The sequence below is a fragment of the Podarcis gaigeae genome (genome assembly GCF_964106915.1).
Source record: "Podarcis gaigeae genome assembly, chromosome: 5".
NCBI classification, from domain to species: Eukaryota; Metazoa; Chordata; class Lepidosauria; order Squamata; family Lacertidae; genus Podarcis; species Podarcis gaigeae.
The window spans coordinates 50310302-50328594 of record NC_139681.1 but is presented as its reverse complement, the minus strand read 5'-3'; the positions used below and the strand labels follow the sequence as shown (position 1 = coordinate 50328594).

The 18293-nt window shown below is 40.3% G+C and overlaps 1 protein-coding gene across 1 annotated transcript in view; it reads right to left on the bottom strand.

Annotated features, from left to right (window-relative positions):
• Nucleotides 1-2641: 2641 nt before the first annotated feature.
• The window catches only part of GFRA1 (GDNF family receptor alpha 1), a 185275-nt gene continuing 169623 nt past the window's right edge, over nt 2642-18293 (bottom strand). The window contains exons 8-9 of the mRNA XM_083741421.1: nt 6627-6680; nt 2642-4218 (exon numbers count right to left, since the gene is read on the bottom strand). Of these exons, the coding sequence (XP_083597547.1) occupies nt 4048-4218; nt 6627-6680 (225 nt within the window). The 3' untranslated portion in view covers nt 2642-4047. The remainder of the gene's footprint in view (nt 4219-6626; nt 6681-18293) is intronic.

The window sequence follows — 18293 nt, the reverse complement described above, 5'->3', positions numbered from 1 at the left end:
CTCCCACGATTTGTGGAGAGCTGCCTGTTCTGGGGGCTGGGGTCGGGGGAAGCTCGGGCTTCCCCCGGCCCAGCCCCGCGCCTGGGGGGGAAAATAATTTTTTTCCCTTTATTTCCCCCCCAAAAAAACTAGGTGCACCCTATGGGCCGGTGCGCCCTATGGGCCGAAGAATACGGTAAGTTTTAAACATTATTGAAAAGCCATTTGTAGTATCTCATCACTTTAAAATAAGTATGGTTGTATGTTCTGTGATGTTTAGTGGGTCTGAAATTATTCCAGAATACTTACATTATTATTATTATTATTATTATTATTATTATTATTATTATTCCCCACCCATCTGATATAGAATTGTCTTTTAAAAATATTTAATACATCTGGAAATTCAAGCACAGCTTGATATGCCATGCAGTTCTTGGAAACATGACAAACTAAATGGAAAATAATGAATTCATTTGTCTTGGGTAGCTGTCTCCCACTTTTAATAACATCAAAAGCTAATCATTGTTGATAATGTAGCCACTACTCCTTTACTTTAAGTGCCACCAAGCCACCAGATTCAGAATATAGACAGTCCTTAGGACAAGTGCTGCCTATCTGATGATATCTGAAGGCTTCAGGAATCTCTTTTAGACACTAAACAACATCCTCCTGATCTTTCATAGAGAGTCAGTCTCAAAGAATGAAAATCAAAATGACTTGAATCATGTACAAGGGCAATATAGCAAATAAAATCCTTTAAACCATGCAAGGCTCTGATCTTTCAAACCTTTCATGGCAGCAGTCCCATGAGCTGGAAGCAAATGACTACTGTTGGGATTTTGTTTTTGTTTTTGAAAAGAAACTTGATACTTTGCCTGCTACTCTTAGTGCTTTACAATTCAAACTATGGTATCAATTTGCAGTAAACTCTCTTGGGTCTACTGAAATTATCTTAATCCTAAATGTGTTAATGTGACAATGTCACATATTGGCTTCTGTTGTCACAGATTAACAGTGTAATCCTATACATATCTATGCAGAAGTAAATCCCATTGTGTTCAGTGGGGATTAATCCTATGTAAGTAGATACAGGATTGCTGCCTTAGTCACTTTGTGCGAGGCAAATAAAAGCAGAACTCTCCGCCAATCAGTTACACATGACAATTATTGGTCATTGTAAATAGCTAACATATATATCTGCCTCACTGGGTTGCACTAAAATAGTTGTCTCTGTCATAGCAGAATCCCACTTAGAATAATAATAATAATAATAATAATAATAATAATAATAATAATAATAATAACCTATTAAACATTAAAAGCTTCCCTAAACAGGGCTGCCTTCAGATGTCTTCTAAAAGTCTGGTAGTTATTTTTCTCTTTGACATCTGATGAGAGGGCGTTCCACAGGGCGGGTGCCACTACCGAGAAAGCCCTCTGTCTGGTTCCGTGTAACCTCACTTCTCGCAGCGAAGGAACCTCCAGAAGGCCCTCAGCGCTGGACCTCAGTGTCCGGGCAGAACGATGGAGGTGGAGACACTCCTTCAGGTATACTGCACCGAGGCCGTTTAGGACTTTAAAGGTCAGCATCAACACTTTGAATTGTGCTTGGAAACGTACTGGGAGCCAGTGTAGGTCTTTCAAGACCGGTGTTATATGGTCTCGGCGGCCGCTGCCAGTCACCAGTCTAGCTGCCGCATTCTGGATTGGTTGTAGTTTCCGGGTCACCTTCAAAGGTAGCCCCACATAGAGCACATTGCAGTAGTCCAAGCGAGAGATAACCAGAGCATGCACCACTCTGGCGAGACAGTCCGCGGGCACATAGGGTCTCAGCCTGCGTACAAGATGGAGCTGGTAAACAGTTGCCCTGGACACAGAATTGACCGCCTCCATGGACAGCTGTGAGTCCAGAATGACTTCCAGGCTGTGCACCGGGTCCTTCAGGGGCACAGTTACCCCATTCAGGACCAGGGAGTCCTCCACATGGTAGTAAGATGAGTCATCTCAGTTCTGTCACTAATTCATGCTCACTGTGGCCCCTTTCTACCGATTTCTGGATCATGTTATAGTTTTTCCACTATACATTTGAAGAAAATGGGTGCTGCCTCCACACGAACACCAATTTACCCTTGTTGCAGTAGAACAGAGATGGATTGCTCTTCAGATGTTGCACTCCCTCCCATCAGTCCCAGCCATCATGGTCAATGATCAGGGTTGAGGGGAATTGTAGTCCAGCAATATCAGGTGAGACACAGGTTCCCCATAGCTACACTAGATCTAGTTCAGATGTCCTAACACAGTCCATATGGAACATTACCACTGGGTGCCAAATTAACACACTTAGTATATCCAATCAGCTGTTGGATCTCCATTATGTCTGCAGGAATACCTCAGCTCAAAGATTGTACTAGTTACTACATCAGATATACTGAGCATGTGAAATAATCAGCTATTTGGAAGCTCCATGTTCTGCAATCCAGCACGGCACGTAGAAGGTCAAGCAACACCCACACCTCTGTCTGTGTGGAAGAAAATGGAGCAATACCTTCTAGCCATCTGCTGTGCTTGTTGTTTCCTGTATTTGGGCAAGGAACTGAAAATGGCCAAAGTTTTATATTGTACCTCTTTCCCCAGAAGCAAATATAGGCAGATAATGGTGTTTCTTTAGAATAATTAAGATTCATGTCATTTTTATTCAATCAACAGTAAAATAACTAAACTGTATAATTACAATAAAGAAGACCAACAGTTGTATAGCTGAACTTTTCTGTCTTTTTTAAAATATATCCTCAGAAAGATAAAAGAATTTTAGGTTACTGAAATATTCACAATGGTTGTTTCTTGTTAATATAGGATATGTTTTTCTTTTCTTTTTTACTTTTTGTCATGGCTAAATGATCATAATCAGAAAAATAAAAGCAGTGTTAGAAAGTTTAATATCGCTCTCTATTTCTTCAGAAATTTTGAAGAAAACGTGTATTACATTGGTATATGACTTACAATGGTTTCACAGCAAGGACTGCAAAACCACTTACATATATAAACATGGAAGAGAATGCTAAAACATTAAAACATTGGTAGCCATCTATAAACACGAAGAAGTTTCATAAAATTCACACTCCAGGAAGACATTCATCATATGTCAACAGCCTGATCCCGTTTTAATATATATACTTCAAAATATGTTTAATTTGACAATAATAATAACAATTAAAAACAGTCAAGGCCAAAATCCACCAGGAAATTCTTTATGCAAGGCCTCCCTTGTCTTCTTAGAGGTCTCTGGTCTGCCAAGGGAGCAGGTGACAAGACTGCTGCCTCCTCAGTATGCAGGAGACTTCCCAGGCAGCCACGTCTTTGTGAGGTCCACATAGCAAATATTTATGGAAAGGGCCCAAAACCTGTCAGAAAAATCAAGGGTATCCTGGATCCCCTTTGAAAGCAGCTCCACTCCAACTGGAAGCCATGACTTTGGCTTTGGAACTGATTTCAGCTAAGGTGTGTCTTTGCTCTCATCTTACACTGAAATAATTGGAAACTGCACAAAAGCACTCAAATGCTCTGGCTGAGATCCCCTTTATTACAATGGGTCTTGCACAGGAGAACTTCCTGGCTAATTGTGCTGCAAATGAGAGAAGCAGGATTCTAAGCTACATGGCCTCTTTTTTATTGGGCAGATTTTTTTGATTTTTTTTAAAGGCGAGGACAAGGAAAACAAGAAAGAAAGGAAAGGATGAAATCTGGATGATTTACATGCAAATTGACATTCCATCTCTTTTAAAACATTGCATGTCCCAAAGCCTTCCAGGTTTGGAATGTAATACTGCATCAAGTATTTCACAAGGCTCCTAAGTAACACAAGAAGCGTCCTTTAAAAATTAGGAAATTATAATATAATATGATATAATATAATGAAGACGGGGATGACAATCCAGAACTTTTTTTTTTTTAAAGCAAAGTGCTTCAACTTAGCTCCTAGAACTTTTATATCAGAACAATTAACAGAGGAGGACAGGGAACAAATCAACTTCATTTTATTTCCTTTTCTTTGTACAAGTCCTTTTGTTAAAGCAGATATGAGGTTTCTGATGAACGTGGGCACAAGCAAGATGAGAGTGCAATTGCCACCAGCATGAGAAGTGTGCTTGGCTGGATGCTTATACGAAGAGGAGATGAATTGTCAGAGGACATGTGACTAGTGGAGCCGCCTGCCACGCTTCCTTTCCCAAGAGCATTCTGCAAAACAGAATCATTTCCTTTGGTCACCAAATTTTCACCTGCATATCTTTGCATCTTTTCAATGCTCTTCAATGATCCCTACTTTGCTGCGCCTGCAAGCTACTTAGGCAGCTTCACTAGAATGAAGTGATCCAGAAAGTCTTGGCGTGGGGCGGAAACTTCTAGTAATACTCGTTACCTTCAGTGTGATCCGATAATCAACTTTTTTATTGCAAGTTTTCAACACAGAATACAATAAAAGCTAAACTAATCTAAATAAAAATAAAAGAGAAAAGATTAAAAAAGAGAACAAAGGGGAGAGGGAGAGGAGGAGGAAGAAAATAATAATAATAATAATAATAATAATAATAATAATAATAATACAAAGCCTTCTATCAAGGTTGTATCTTAACCCTTATTCTATACAAAGGAGGTTGAGACTTCCAAGTGTGATTTGAGATAGTAAGCAAAGCTTTTTCAAAAAAACAATTTTTTAAAAAGATTGTATTTTAAAGAGACTCATTAGTTTGCTGTGCAGGTACTGATGTAGGATACTGAGGCCACATTGGTAAGGCCACCGAGAAAGACTCAATGTCAAGGTAGACCTCGCCTTGCAGGAGAATGACATAACCCATACAGGATAGAGGAGAGGAACCTTTTTCAGCCCAGGGGCTGATTCCCTTCTGGACAACCTTGGGGACTCATGTCAGTGAGGAGTGGGGCAGCTAATGTAAGCTTTACCTTTGTACCATAGGCTAATTGTCTACACACACTCACACACCTCTCTATAGTCACCATCCAGACAAGCAAGAAGTATTATCAGTTCTTAAGTAAACAGTTCAGCCAGGCAAAAAGGCTCACAGAGCTTGCAAAGCGGAGCCAGTGACAATTGTAGCCTGGGGAAACTCCTGTGGGGCATATCAAAAGGCACAGCTGGCTGGGCCTGCGTTTCACCACCCCTGATTTAGCACATAGTCGTAAGAGAGTTAGAGACTGGAATTTATGTCCTAGTGATGCCCACAGTATTAATGTCCATAAAATAGAGGTACCAGACTCTTACCCATTCCTGCTTTTATTCAGGAAAGGCTATGCTTCATAAAGGAAAGCCCAGTTGTTTGTTGGTTTTCTGTATGTGATCCGGCACTTTCAAGTAAACTAGCTCCTGTCAAAACTGAAGTGGCCTTGACAGGAGTGCTTCACCACCTAGGGTTATATCTATATCTTTTAATACTGCAAAGCTCTGACCCATTCATAGCTATATTGTGGTTTCCAAAGAATTAGTGAATTGATCTAACTCTTAAAAGATCAATTCCCCCCACCAAATGGGGACACATGTTTTGACGGGTATGTACATTCAGCTAGTGTCGGGTGGTAGAATAACCTAAGGGTGAAGGCCAAAAGTTACAGGAGAGAGCATTAGTGGTAGGCAATGGCCAATCCTGTTCCTGGCATGGTTTAAGCAACTGTCATTTCATTTATTCAAGATCAGTATTCTGTCAGCCATAAAATCTGATCGACTATGCTTAAGGGTCTTGCTAAGAGCCATGTTCCTGCAGATTATCAGTTCATTACGTTTCATAGATAAAGGGTAATTATCATGTGACCTGAAAATTACATACTTCCTAAGAATTAAAAATGCAATTATCTTTCTGCTACATGGCTGAAGGTGAATGGCAATTCTGGACATGGATCTAAGCCGCCTAACCAATACTACTACTACTACTACTACTACTAATAATAATAATAATAATGTTGTTGTTGTTGAAGATAATAATGTTGTTGTTTGTTGTTGCTATTTCCATCTACATTCCACCCTTCCTCCAAAAGGAGCCCAGAGAGGCAAACACATCATCATCATCAAAACATTCTAAAAGAAATCACATTCTCACAGCCAGTGATTTCAATGTTGCCAGGATTAGTAGCTTTCAGCTATCAAATGCCTAGGTAAACAGGAAATGTCAGTAATGAGGGAGACAGACACACCTCACCAAGAAGGGTATTTGTCAAAGGGAGAACCACCACTGAGCAGTCCATGTCATGGGTTAACACCAACTGGGCATACTATGCTATTGTATAATAATATACAATTACTGAAAATTCTGATGAATTCATTAAAGGCAATAATTGTTTTGGACGACTAAGGTCAGGAGGACCTGGGGGTCTTATAAGCTATACTTTGCTGCTGCATTTGCTTCCGAGCATTGTCTATTTTGGCAGGACTTGCAGATTAATCAGTAAGAGGGACTGAACTCGAGGCTGCCACTGCTATCAGAACTAACTACAACAATATAGGATGGGGCAGGATTTGCCTCCACAATCTCTGTAGGGTGTAACCTCTAGCCCTCTTAGAAGAAAGGCTTCAAAAACTTTATTCAAAGGAATATTTTTGCTAGTAGCAATTGCCACAACAAGGTGAAAAATCTTACCCCAGTCACACACAGTTCCGTAGCTACAGATTCATTGAAACTCTGCTTTGGTACCTGTAGAAAGACAAAGAGGTGACTATATAAGTATACTTGGTCAATAATATTGGAGGTGGCATTGCTGATTATTCTATGAGAATGAAAAAGCAGTCTACCCCCAAATCACTAACCTGAATGGAATAGTTATTCTCATAATAAAAACTGGATTACTGAAGAGTAAATGGTCTATTCACATAGCCCAAATGGTCACCCAATTGTCCTTTGGGTATAAATGCATCAAATCAAATGGTGGATAGTTTTGTCGTTGACCGAAGTTGACTGAGGCTACAGCTCTAATTAGTTCTCATACTATGACTGGCATTTGCTTGTAATTTTAAGTCTGCAGTTTACACTGGGGTTACATTCTGGAAAGTGTGCCTAAAACCAAAAATTGTGTAGAGTCAAAACACATTGAGTTCAATGGTGGGTGGGGTTGCCAAAGTCTTTTTTCTTGGACATCCATCCTCTTTCCATTTTTATTTTTTCCATTTTTTTCCAGCACATAAAGCTGAAAGTGCATAAATAAAATGTGCATAAATTGCAGGCTTACTATATGGGGGAACAATGTAACTCATGTCTGAATACAACTTTAAGAGATTTTTTTTGCCATAGATTTCAAAGCAGGTACTAAAACATACCTGAACCACTAAGCACCTAACTATTCCAAGTAATATTTTATATTGTTTGATGCTTGTAGTGGGTCATGCTGGTATGCAATTAGAGGTCTAAGGGCGTGCTAGATGCTTCATTGGGAAAGGAAGATGGTACTCATGATGTTTTCAGCCTTTTCAATCTATCCAATCCTATAGCTTACAAGCAATTTTGTGCAAGTCTTTGGTCTAAGAACAAGATCTTCCCTGGTCCAACCAAATAAATGCAAATGCATTACAATTTAAAGGCATTACAATAAATACCTTTTGACACCAGTAACCTACCATTAGTAGCAGCATAGGATTCTTAAGACTGTACATGCTGTGTATGTTCAAACGGCAATGCATAGTAGTTTGCTCCAAAGGTAAAGGTAAAGGGACCCCTGACCATTAGGTCCAGTCGTGGATGACTCTGGGGTTGCGGCGCTCATCTTGCTTTATTGGCCGAGGGAGCCGGCATACAGCTTCCGGGTCATGTGGCCACCATGACTAAGCAGCTTCTGGCGAACCAGAGTAGTGCACGGAAATGCTGTTTACCTTCCTGCCGGAGCGGTACCTATTTATCTGCTTGCACTTCATGCTTTCGAACTGCTAGGTTGGCAGGAGCAGGGACCGAGTAATGGGAGCTGACCTTGTTGCGGGGATTCGAACCGCCGACCTTCTGATCAGCAAGCCCTAGGCTCTGTGGTTTAACCCACAGCGCCACCCACGTCCCAGTTTGCTCCAAAGAACACTGCTAATTACAACACTATTTCAAATAGCAAACAAACTTTCTATCAGATGTGTTGCAACCCTGGCACATGGAACCATTTCCCTGCTACCTTCCTAGGTCTCCATGAAAAGGGGAAAGACTCTAGCAAAGCTATCAAGGTGTCATTAAACCAGCCATCCTTTGTTTAACTAAGCACATTAGGTGCAACCTGTATACAGCAAAAACAGATAATTTCATCAGGAACAAAGCTACACAGCAAAACCGTCTTCAGATACTTTTCAGCTTAGGAGATAAAATGGATCATAATAACAACATCAGCAAAAAATAGTAAACTGTTTTTTCCTGTAAAGTATAGCTTCTGTAGTTAGAGGAAATAAAGATACATGCCCACTTGTTTTACTTCTGTAAAGCAAAAAAAAATCAGGGTGGGGTGGGGGGTGGGGAGTTAGCTTCCAGACTGAGATGTAACATGCCAAATTTCAAATTGGAAGAGTACATTTTACTGCTGAGTTATAAACCTGTAAAAAGGGGTTATAATGGAAAAGCTGGCATAGACTGTTGTACTATAAAGTAGCAGTGTATCACTAAATCACAGGCAATGGAAAGAATATATATAAAATTCTGTGCAGAGCACATGATACCCAGTAATTATATCCTGAGGGACAAATCCTTTCTTTTTTGCCCCAATCTTACAGGAGAAAGAGAAACTGGTGTAATTCTAGTGCAAGAAAAATTAATGTCTCTAATAATGGCTTGCACACTAAGCTAGTGTACTGTGCTGATGAGAAAATCAAGAGATAATGTTGCATTAATTCAAAGCAGGATTTCAAGAGCATGGAACTGTATATAGGGTGAATTACTATATCTTCCCAGTTAAAAACAGAACTTTTAACTTCTACATTTATATTTTGATTTCTAATTTTGATGTTCAAGTTTGAAATTTAGCAAAATTGAATGTAATTTGGGCAACGTTTTGCAAAGTATCTTCCAATTGGAATACAGATGTCAATGATAACATTAATATGGTTAATATGAAAGATTCAGAAATGTAATTATTGAATAAGCACTGGTGAAACGGATAGGGATTTCCAGTGCGCCACTACTTTGCCTTGAAGCCATACATTACTACAGAATTCAGAGAGAGAATGTGTAATTACTTTTTTTATATATCTAGTTGTCTTTCTGAACTTTTCACCACAACCCTTAACAGTGTGACATGCAGATTCCAACAAAACTAATGACTCCATTGCTTTGATTGAATCTCCTAGTGTGGAATTCAGTTACAACCCCCCCCCCCAAGTCTTTTTGTGGGGGTGGTTACATTAAAAAGCAAAACCTGACTTTTGAATTTTGTTTATAATTTGTCAAGTATGATCAAACAACATCAAACAACTGAAACTAAATTTGATTAAAACCCTACTTCTTATACATTCGAAACAAAATAGTAACTTTGTGAGCGGAATCCACAGTCCCCGCCCCCCAAGTCATGCTTCCTCTCCCCAGGACCCACTCTCTTTGAGTACCTTAAGAACTGTGACAAGGCCTCTTGCTTGTCTTATGGTGGGTGGAGAGAAATGGGTGTGCATAGAATCCTCTGACTTCTGTGTGGGTGAAATGCAGCCTCCCATGCAAGGGTTAGAATTACATCCCTTGCTCCACCGACTTTACCTCTTTACCTGGTCCACCACTGGACATCCTCCAGAAGGATGTCCAATCCTGTTTTAGCCAATGGTCATCAATCTGTACGCCCCCATTTTTAATTGGAGGGGGTAAATTCTTCTTGGCAATGTCCCTAGATAGTAGGACTTCCAGTTGACTGGGGCGGGTGTGTGTGTCCAGCATGGTAGGCTTTTGTGCCTTTGACCGTGTCCTCCTGTGCAGAAATCAGCAGATGTTTGCAGTATGGGGATAAGAACCTCAAGCTGTGCTTAAAAGTCACAGCTACAGTGGCTGAGTAGTAAGTTGACAACCCTGTTAGGAAGCCTTGCAACAAAAGGCTGGAGGAAAGTATTTTCCTTTCCCCAACTATTCTCCAGCCAACCATCTCCTTGAAATATTCATAGCAAAACACCACTGCATAATCCTTTGTTCTCTTGATTACAGAGATTTACTATTCATCCAACCTGTTTTCTTAACAGTAGGACACAAACTATAAAGCGCAAAATGCACTTGACTGTAAAAATGCAATCAGTTTAACTCTTTTGTTCTTCCTAAACACAAGCTGCATCTATCAGACTTGTCAATAGTGTTTTCTTATTAGCCCAGCGATCCAACAATACGCTGCAATATAAATTACTTTCAACTGGGAAAACAAGCAAAGTGCATATCAGAAGCAGAGCCTGCTAAAATAAGGATTCAATTCAGCATAAAACAATTCTAGTCCACAAAACTGAGGTGCTGTGCTATTTAAGCTGTGGAGGCAATCAGCCTTGCACTCTTGCACTACAAAGAAGCCTGACCTTTACTTGGGTGCTGAATCAGCTGTAAGGAAAATCCACTGTTAGAGCATGACTATTATCTGTGGTCAAATTGCTTAAGAATGTAATAGTCTACAGGTTTTCTTGGGAGTAAGTCCTGTTTGCACTAGGTAGGTGGCACTTGCTTTCAAGTAAGGATTGGGCAATGCGATTGCTTCATAATTACATACCAGTCTGAAAAATATTCTGCCCAATTCAGATCATATTTTCTCAGTTATCTTAATGAAATTATTTCAATTGGCAGCATCATGGCGCCAGACTTGCTTAACAGACTTGCTTAACAGTCAACCTGTTGGGGCTTTGATGCACCTCCTTTTCGTTTCCAGGACATCAAAGAAAAGCAGACTACATTTTAAAATACTGGAAAACGGATTTTTTTTTTTGTTTGCTTGTTAACAATAAAGTGAAAAATAAAATAACTGTTTTACCTTTACATTTTTACCTATAAGAGTGTCCTTTTAAACACAAAATGTCCTGAATATTCTCTCTGTATTAAAAGTGGCTGGAAAAAGGAAAAGCTGCTACAAACAGATAAAACAAATAACAAAATCTCCCCCATACAAACCCTGGATATTGTAGAGCTGTTGCTTTTAGCTAGACATGCACCTTAGTACAGCTGTATAAAGAAATCCTCTAACTTTTTCCCCCAGTCCATTAAAATATGAGTGCAGTTTCTGATATACATTCAAAGCTACATTTTCAAGAATCCCTGAGTATCCAACCAAGAGATACAGAACATATGGCCCATACGACTATTTTTTTATCCATTAACTCATGTTGAAATAGTAAGACCTTCAGATTTCTATTTAAGAGAGAGAGGATTTGGGGTCCTTATGGTTGCAGTGATAAGCCTGAGAGTGAGGCTGTAAAAGAAGTGCCCTATGACTCACGGGCAGGAAAGTAAATAAAAAACTGCAATATGAAGGGGAAATGTATCAAACCAACATTATTAGGCAATACACTTCCTTTAAAATTTATTTCTTAAAACAACAATTCTTAAATTTCTGGTTTGACAGCAGGAATGGTGAATCTTTTTTTCTATGAAGGGCTAGCTCACAGGAAAATTCAACTGGAGACAGAGTCAATAGTAGGAAAATCCCCCAAGTCTCCCTCTCCTTTTCTGCCACTCTGTGATATATTTGTTAAATGGCAAACCGGGCAGCTGCTGGGGTGTGTGTGGCAAATTTGGGGAGGTGGCATTTGTATCACCATCAGCCATATACACAGTACACCTCCTGTGACATCTGGGCTGAGATGAGCAGGCATGATCCTGGATTGGGCAGGAAGGAAAAGGTCTGAGAGGTCTGTTTCTAGGATTCAAAGGGAAACAGTGATGGGGGTGGGGAATCCACTCTGATCAGACTGGAAACTGCCAGATAAAAGAGCAAGTTGCTGCCTTTCCCTGCCGATCATTCCTACTGGCTGGAAGTGCTTTGTAGGGCAGCTGGTGAAATCTACAACTGCCAGGGAAGAAGCTGGGGGCAGGCAGTGTTGGTGGCTTCAGGATCAAGGTGAGATCAAAGCAAGGGCCCCCTCTCAGCCTAGCAAAAGAGGACACCATCCAGGCAGGGGCTGGCCCCCAGTGATCACACCCATCCTTCTGGCTACCACTCCAAAATGCCACTCCCTTCCCTAACATTGCTAGTTGTTGTGCAAGGGCACTCCTGGGGAGGCCTCACCCCCTCTATGCTTTGGCACATGCTCACACCACACACATGCTTGACCGTACTGAATTCAAACCTATTTCACCCTTCTTTTCCTTGTGTAGAAGTTATTGTTGAAGCAGAGGCAAAGGAAGAACAGAGTACAAAAGAGCCCATGGTGGAAGCTCAGTGATGTCAGAAGTGTCATCTTCTATTCTGCCTTTCAACAGCATCCAGACACAGCCTGCTCCCACCCTTACATTGTGTGCTGGCCAAAGCTCTCTATTAGATGCTCGGGGGAGGTTGGGGAAACAGAAATGGAGAATGACATGAGAGGGCCTGGTCTGGTGCTACAGCTGCCAAGGAGGTAAATGAGGTGGAAGCAGCTGTCAAGAGAGACTTGGGCCCCATCTGAACTATACATTCAAAGCAGCATCATACCACTTTCAACAGCCATGGATTCCCCTAAAGAATCCTGGGAACTGAGAGTTGTCAGGGTGCTGAGAGTTGTCAGGACACCCTTATTCCTTTCACTGAATGACAATTCCCAGAGTCCCTTGGAAAGAGGGACCACTCTGGGAATTGTAGCTCTGTGAGGCAGATAGGGGTTTTTATACTATTCCTGCTAATCAACCTTGACTCTCTCCCTCTGTGCAGGGTCAGCAAATAACTTTCTAACCGTGGCATGCCTTTTCCCACAACTACCATCTTTCCCCCCATGTCACATAAATTTTCTGTGCTACTTCTCTGGCTAACAAATTCCTGCTCTGTAATCTTCTAGTCTTGGTTGCCATTTGCTTCTCACCCCAAAACACTACTGTTGTCCTTTTTTTTCATTTGATGGACTTTCATATTGTAATTAATCTTTTCCGCTGTCTTTTGCAAACTTCTGTTCTATCTGGCAAGTTCTGCTTTTCTAAAAGCACCTTCGAAAGTAGGGCATAGTTCAAAACTGACAAGCTAGACACACAAACCCATTCTTTTGATCAATTCCAATGCTTAAACCTTTGCTAAGGTTCAGATATTTGGGTCAGGGAGCCTTGGATAGGGTATGTGCGTCAAATCAGCCAAAGCTGATTCCTCTCTCCTCTTTGCGTAGCTGTGAATGTTTCCAAAGACAGCAGACTGATTCAAAGTGTGAATTCCATGTCATTCATGGTTCTATCTACAACATCTTGTGGCCAGTGCTAAGATGCCACCTGCTCTCCTCTCTCTGGCAGCAGCTTAACATTGGAGAGCAGAACTCATCAGATATTGATTTATCAATTTAAAATATGTGTCCTGGTAACAGCCTTTCAGTATGATGTACTCACCAGCTAAGGATGAGCTTCCTTTTTCAGTCACTCATTTGTTTGATTCAAATAAACTCTTAGAGCTTTATGCCTCCTATTTTTATTGGATATTATGCCATTCTCATAATGTGACCTTAAAAAAATTGATTTGCCTCCAGCTAGCACTATTTTTCTGCATAAAGAAGGGCAAAGAAGAAAACAGAACAGTAAAAGCATTTGTGGAATCCCTTTTTGCTAGCTTAATAACTCAGCAGCTTAGGCTGACTGGTTTTTTTATTATTTCATATATAAAACTGAACAGTCACTTTGCAATAATGCCAGTTGCTTTGGATTTTAGTATTGTGGCTCCTTCCACCATCAAGGCGTGACGATGACTAGAAACACCTTCAGGCTTGGAGTTGTTTGTGAGTAGGGCATTTCTGCAGAGCTATATTTGCCTGTGGACCAAAAGTTTTGGATATGTAGATGCAAACTAGGCATGAGTACAGCCCTCTGCACTACCACCAATGCCCCAAAGTAGATTCTTCCTGCATAACTTCCAGAGTTTGTAGTACTTCCCATCTAAGGTAATTCTCCTGCCACCTCTGTTCTTAAGGCCAAACTACGTGTGATGTTAAATGCAACACAGATGCATTTTCAAATTTGCAGATAGCAACCACTGGTGGCGGTGGGATGATAATTATACAAATTCTCCTTTGCACTGGGTCCTGCTGAAAATCACACTTAAAAACCTATAAAATTCCCACTCCCTGCTGCGATCTTGCTAATTATCAGCCCCCATCAGTTGTTTTTTTAAAAAAGAGTACATTAAATGCAAATATACTTTTCATGTCGCTCCAAGCCTGGCCCTCAAAGTTCTAAAAATTATATTCCTTCACTACTTTCCTGCCTTTTCCCAACTTCACAGCACCTTCACATTTTCACTTGTTTTTCATTATTGTCGTCCACTAATCTCCATTTTCTTATGCCTCTTTTCAATCTTATCACATCAGTTCTTGTCAAAAAGTCAAGGTCTGCTCTATAATCAGAAACACCCAAGTTTGTACTTGGAATAAATTTACTTAATTTTCCTTGCAATGTGCATATAGAATGTGGGTTTCCTACTGATGAGCATGAATTCTTTTTTGGCACTGACTATACACAACCCTAATTATAATCTACCCATAATAACATTATTAAAACTTGCCAGTATTCAGTCAAGCTATCACCCCCAGTGTCATAATTTGGACAGCTATAAAGTAATGTTTAGTGAGCTCTATAATTTTAATTTAATGAATCTGAATATCAACCATTGAAATGGTATCAATGATATATATTCAAACCTTTAAAAAAAATAATGAAAAGTGTTCTGTAAATCAAAGCACTGAAGTAATTGTCCTTTTGGTACAACAGCATGGTACAATACAACTTGATGGGTCCATTGCTGTTGGCGTTTATCCAATTTCTTGCATGTCAACTGGAGAATAATTAGATGTGTTCTGTTTCACGGCCAAGACATGAGTCTGGAAGAAAGCCGGTGGTTTCACAGAACATATGTTGGTGCTGAGAGCCATTCTTCTAAGCAACATGCTTAAATTGTGTTAAGCCTATTCTCACATTAAGACGTGCAACTAGGAGTGTCAGTCACTAGCTCTTCTGTTTGCTTCACTTCTGGTTTCAAGTCTCAGTTATCTCAAGGAATTTGCAGGGCAGTGAAGGGAATACCAAGAAGTCAGAGATGAAGGTGAAGGGAATAGCCATAGCTTAGCGGTAGAACGTTTGCATGCAGAAAGTCTCGGGCTGAATCCTTGGCATATTCAGGTAGGACTGGAAGAGACCCCTAGAGACCCACTGCCAGTCAGTGGAGACAATACTGAGCTATATGGACCAATGATCTAACATGGTAAAAGGTAGCTTCCTAAGAGAGCTCCTACCACTGACTTCTTACTATGGTTGCGTTCACATACAGTGCTAAGCCAGATATGGTTTTGTGCAAACATCCTGGCTCCTGAGGAAGAGATTGCAGCTGCTTTGCTCTTCCATATGCTTTTTAGGTCAGCGCAACATCTAAGCTACTTACAGTATCATCTGTGGTTAAGGAGCAGGTCTGTCCTCCTTAACTACAACCTGTAGCCAAGGTTTTTCTTATATGGTTAAGGTGGAGAGACCTTAACCATGATCCTGTGTTCAGATTACACACTCATCCATACCTTGGCTTTGCTGCTGTCCTGCATTGATTTAAACAGTGCAGGGAGGTCTCCAAGCCAGGGGTGTGTTGATCCCAATCTAGCTACAGTTTGAGAAACAGGTTACTCTCAGTCCATTATTCTGCAGAATAGTTGTAACAGGGTGAGCACATCTGAACAGAGTAGTTTTTATAACTGAGCCAGTACCGTGCTAATGTGAGATAGCACTGTATGCAATGCTGAATTTACTTAATTCTCCTTCTATAGTCAAGGTGGCTGGGACATTGACAGAATTGTTGCAGAACAGGGTATAAAAGCAATTCTACGAAGAGATCATAATTATTCAGAAATTAGCACCAGTAATGTCAGTGGGCCTGAAGATCTGATTACTAGGCTCTAAGTATTGCCATTTCCCTTGTATAACTTCCTAATATCTTCCGGTGAATTAAAAACTATAATGCAACATATTTCCCCCCACAATTGAAATCTCACTTAACAAAAAACCAATTATAACATCTCTCTGATAATTATGCAGTACATTTCACAAAAGTATGAAGCCCCAGTTATCAGATTATATTCTAATTATCAGATTATGCAAAATTATGTTCACAGGAAATAAATGCGTTATGTTTTGGCTACATAAATGAGTGAAATTATAGAAAGCTGCCAAGAAGAGAATATTCAGCATAAACCCTGTATGTCCAGTCATAATTTCATGAGACAAGATTTAACTGTTAAAATGTGTAGAAAAAAAACTATATTGTGCTTCATTCGCTGTGTTTTTGTGGAATAGCATTAACAACGCAATCTTATGTGTGTATTTGAAAGAAACCCTCAGTGTATTTCTAGTACAGTTTTCACCAGCTCCCATCAGTCCCCATCAAAATTCCAGAGAACTGAGTAACATTCAACAAAGATCACTATATACAAATACTTTTATACTAAGGGACTAACTATACATTACTGTACATTACTTGCATATCTTGCAGCAACCAGGATAACTTTTAAGAAATAAAAATCCTAGATGTTGGGGGAGGTGATCTTCACTGAGACTGCACAGTGCAGGGAGGGAATATTTATGCCTTTGCTTGCCAGCCACTATCCCAACAAACATGGTCCCCTGTTATACTATGGGATATGTTCCCACAATATGTAGTGCCGGCCACCAACTTGGATGGCTTTTGAAAGGATTAGACAAATTCATGAATGATAGGGATATCAATAGCTACTAGCCATGACTGCAATTAGAGGCAGTATACCACTGAATGCCTGTTCTTGGGAATCACATGTGTGGAGAGCACTGTAGGACTCATCTGTTTGTGGGCTTCACTGTGAGAACAGAATGTTGTATTAAAGACCAATTGGCTTAATCTACCAGGGATCTTATGATGTTGTCATACTACAGTTACCCTTTGTGTCCCATTGGTGTCAGTGGCTCTATTTTTCTAAGGCTAACTCCATCATGGGAGGATTCTCTTGCCAGGATTATGGGCAAGGAAGGAAGGGTTAAACTGAATGAAGGTTGTGCATGTTCAGAATTTCATTCCAAGCCTGATACCTAGTATGGCAATTACAGCCCAACAAATCAGTTTGGGGAGAAGTTGCCTCAAACACAGATGACCCCAAATGCCATGTTGAGGAACACAGCCTTTGCAAAATGCTGAAGGCAACTATAAAGGGTTGGAATGTATCTCCCCACGAGGAAGTCCCAGAGCTTCACTGCCACTGAAGGGATGGCCTTTACGCAGGTAACATTCCCCACAACTGTAATTTAAATAACAAGGAGACCCAGTGGCAGGTCTCCAAGGTCTCCCTACCACCCAACTCTCACTTTTAGATACCACACAACCACTCTAAGAAGATTACCTGCAAGGAATAAAACTACAATAGGAATATTGTATTAATCATTTATACATTACGACGGCCTCCGAAACACAGCACTGCATTCAGACACCCCAATTTAAGAACCTGGTACAAAATGGTGTAATAATAGGCACTGGTGAAGATAGGAGTGAAGGCCAATCTATTTGCAGTCCTCACTAAAGCCCCAGGAGGCTGGGATGGTTTGAGCCAATTCAGCTATTACTGCACCAGCTGAAATATACAGAATCTCATTGTGTAAAGAAGGAATAAACAGCATTCCAAGTTCTCATTGATTTTAAAGTCAAGATACTAAAATGGGTGACAGTTCATTGTGTTCCAGAAACCAAATAATAGATTGGGAAGCAGGGGAGGGGAGGGGATGTGTGGAGAACAGTCTAAATGCAGAGATCTATTATTCAGGTGAGGCAACTGATTAGAACACCTAGGAATAAAAAGTCAGTGGGGAATGAAATAAATGTGATTTATTTCCAGTCTTTGATTATAAATGCACGCTGAATATTATAGGCAAAGTGAGAAGACAGGTTAAAAGCAGAATAAAAATATATTTATGTTCAGAACTTTAGCACTGCTAATGCCTTTTATTAAGAGCATATGTTAAACACTTCAGTTAAATGGCTGCGTTTGACTTATTTTCTTACGAACAAGATTTGACTGCTGTAAAGGTTCAGGCATATTGTTGAGGAAGTGGCAAGATATAGCTCCTCTATATGTGCTGTCCTTGCAGGTTGTGATGAAGTAATTCCAACATATGGTGTGAAATGAATGCTTCTGAGTTTTTCATTATTATATTTGAAACACTCACAGGCTC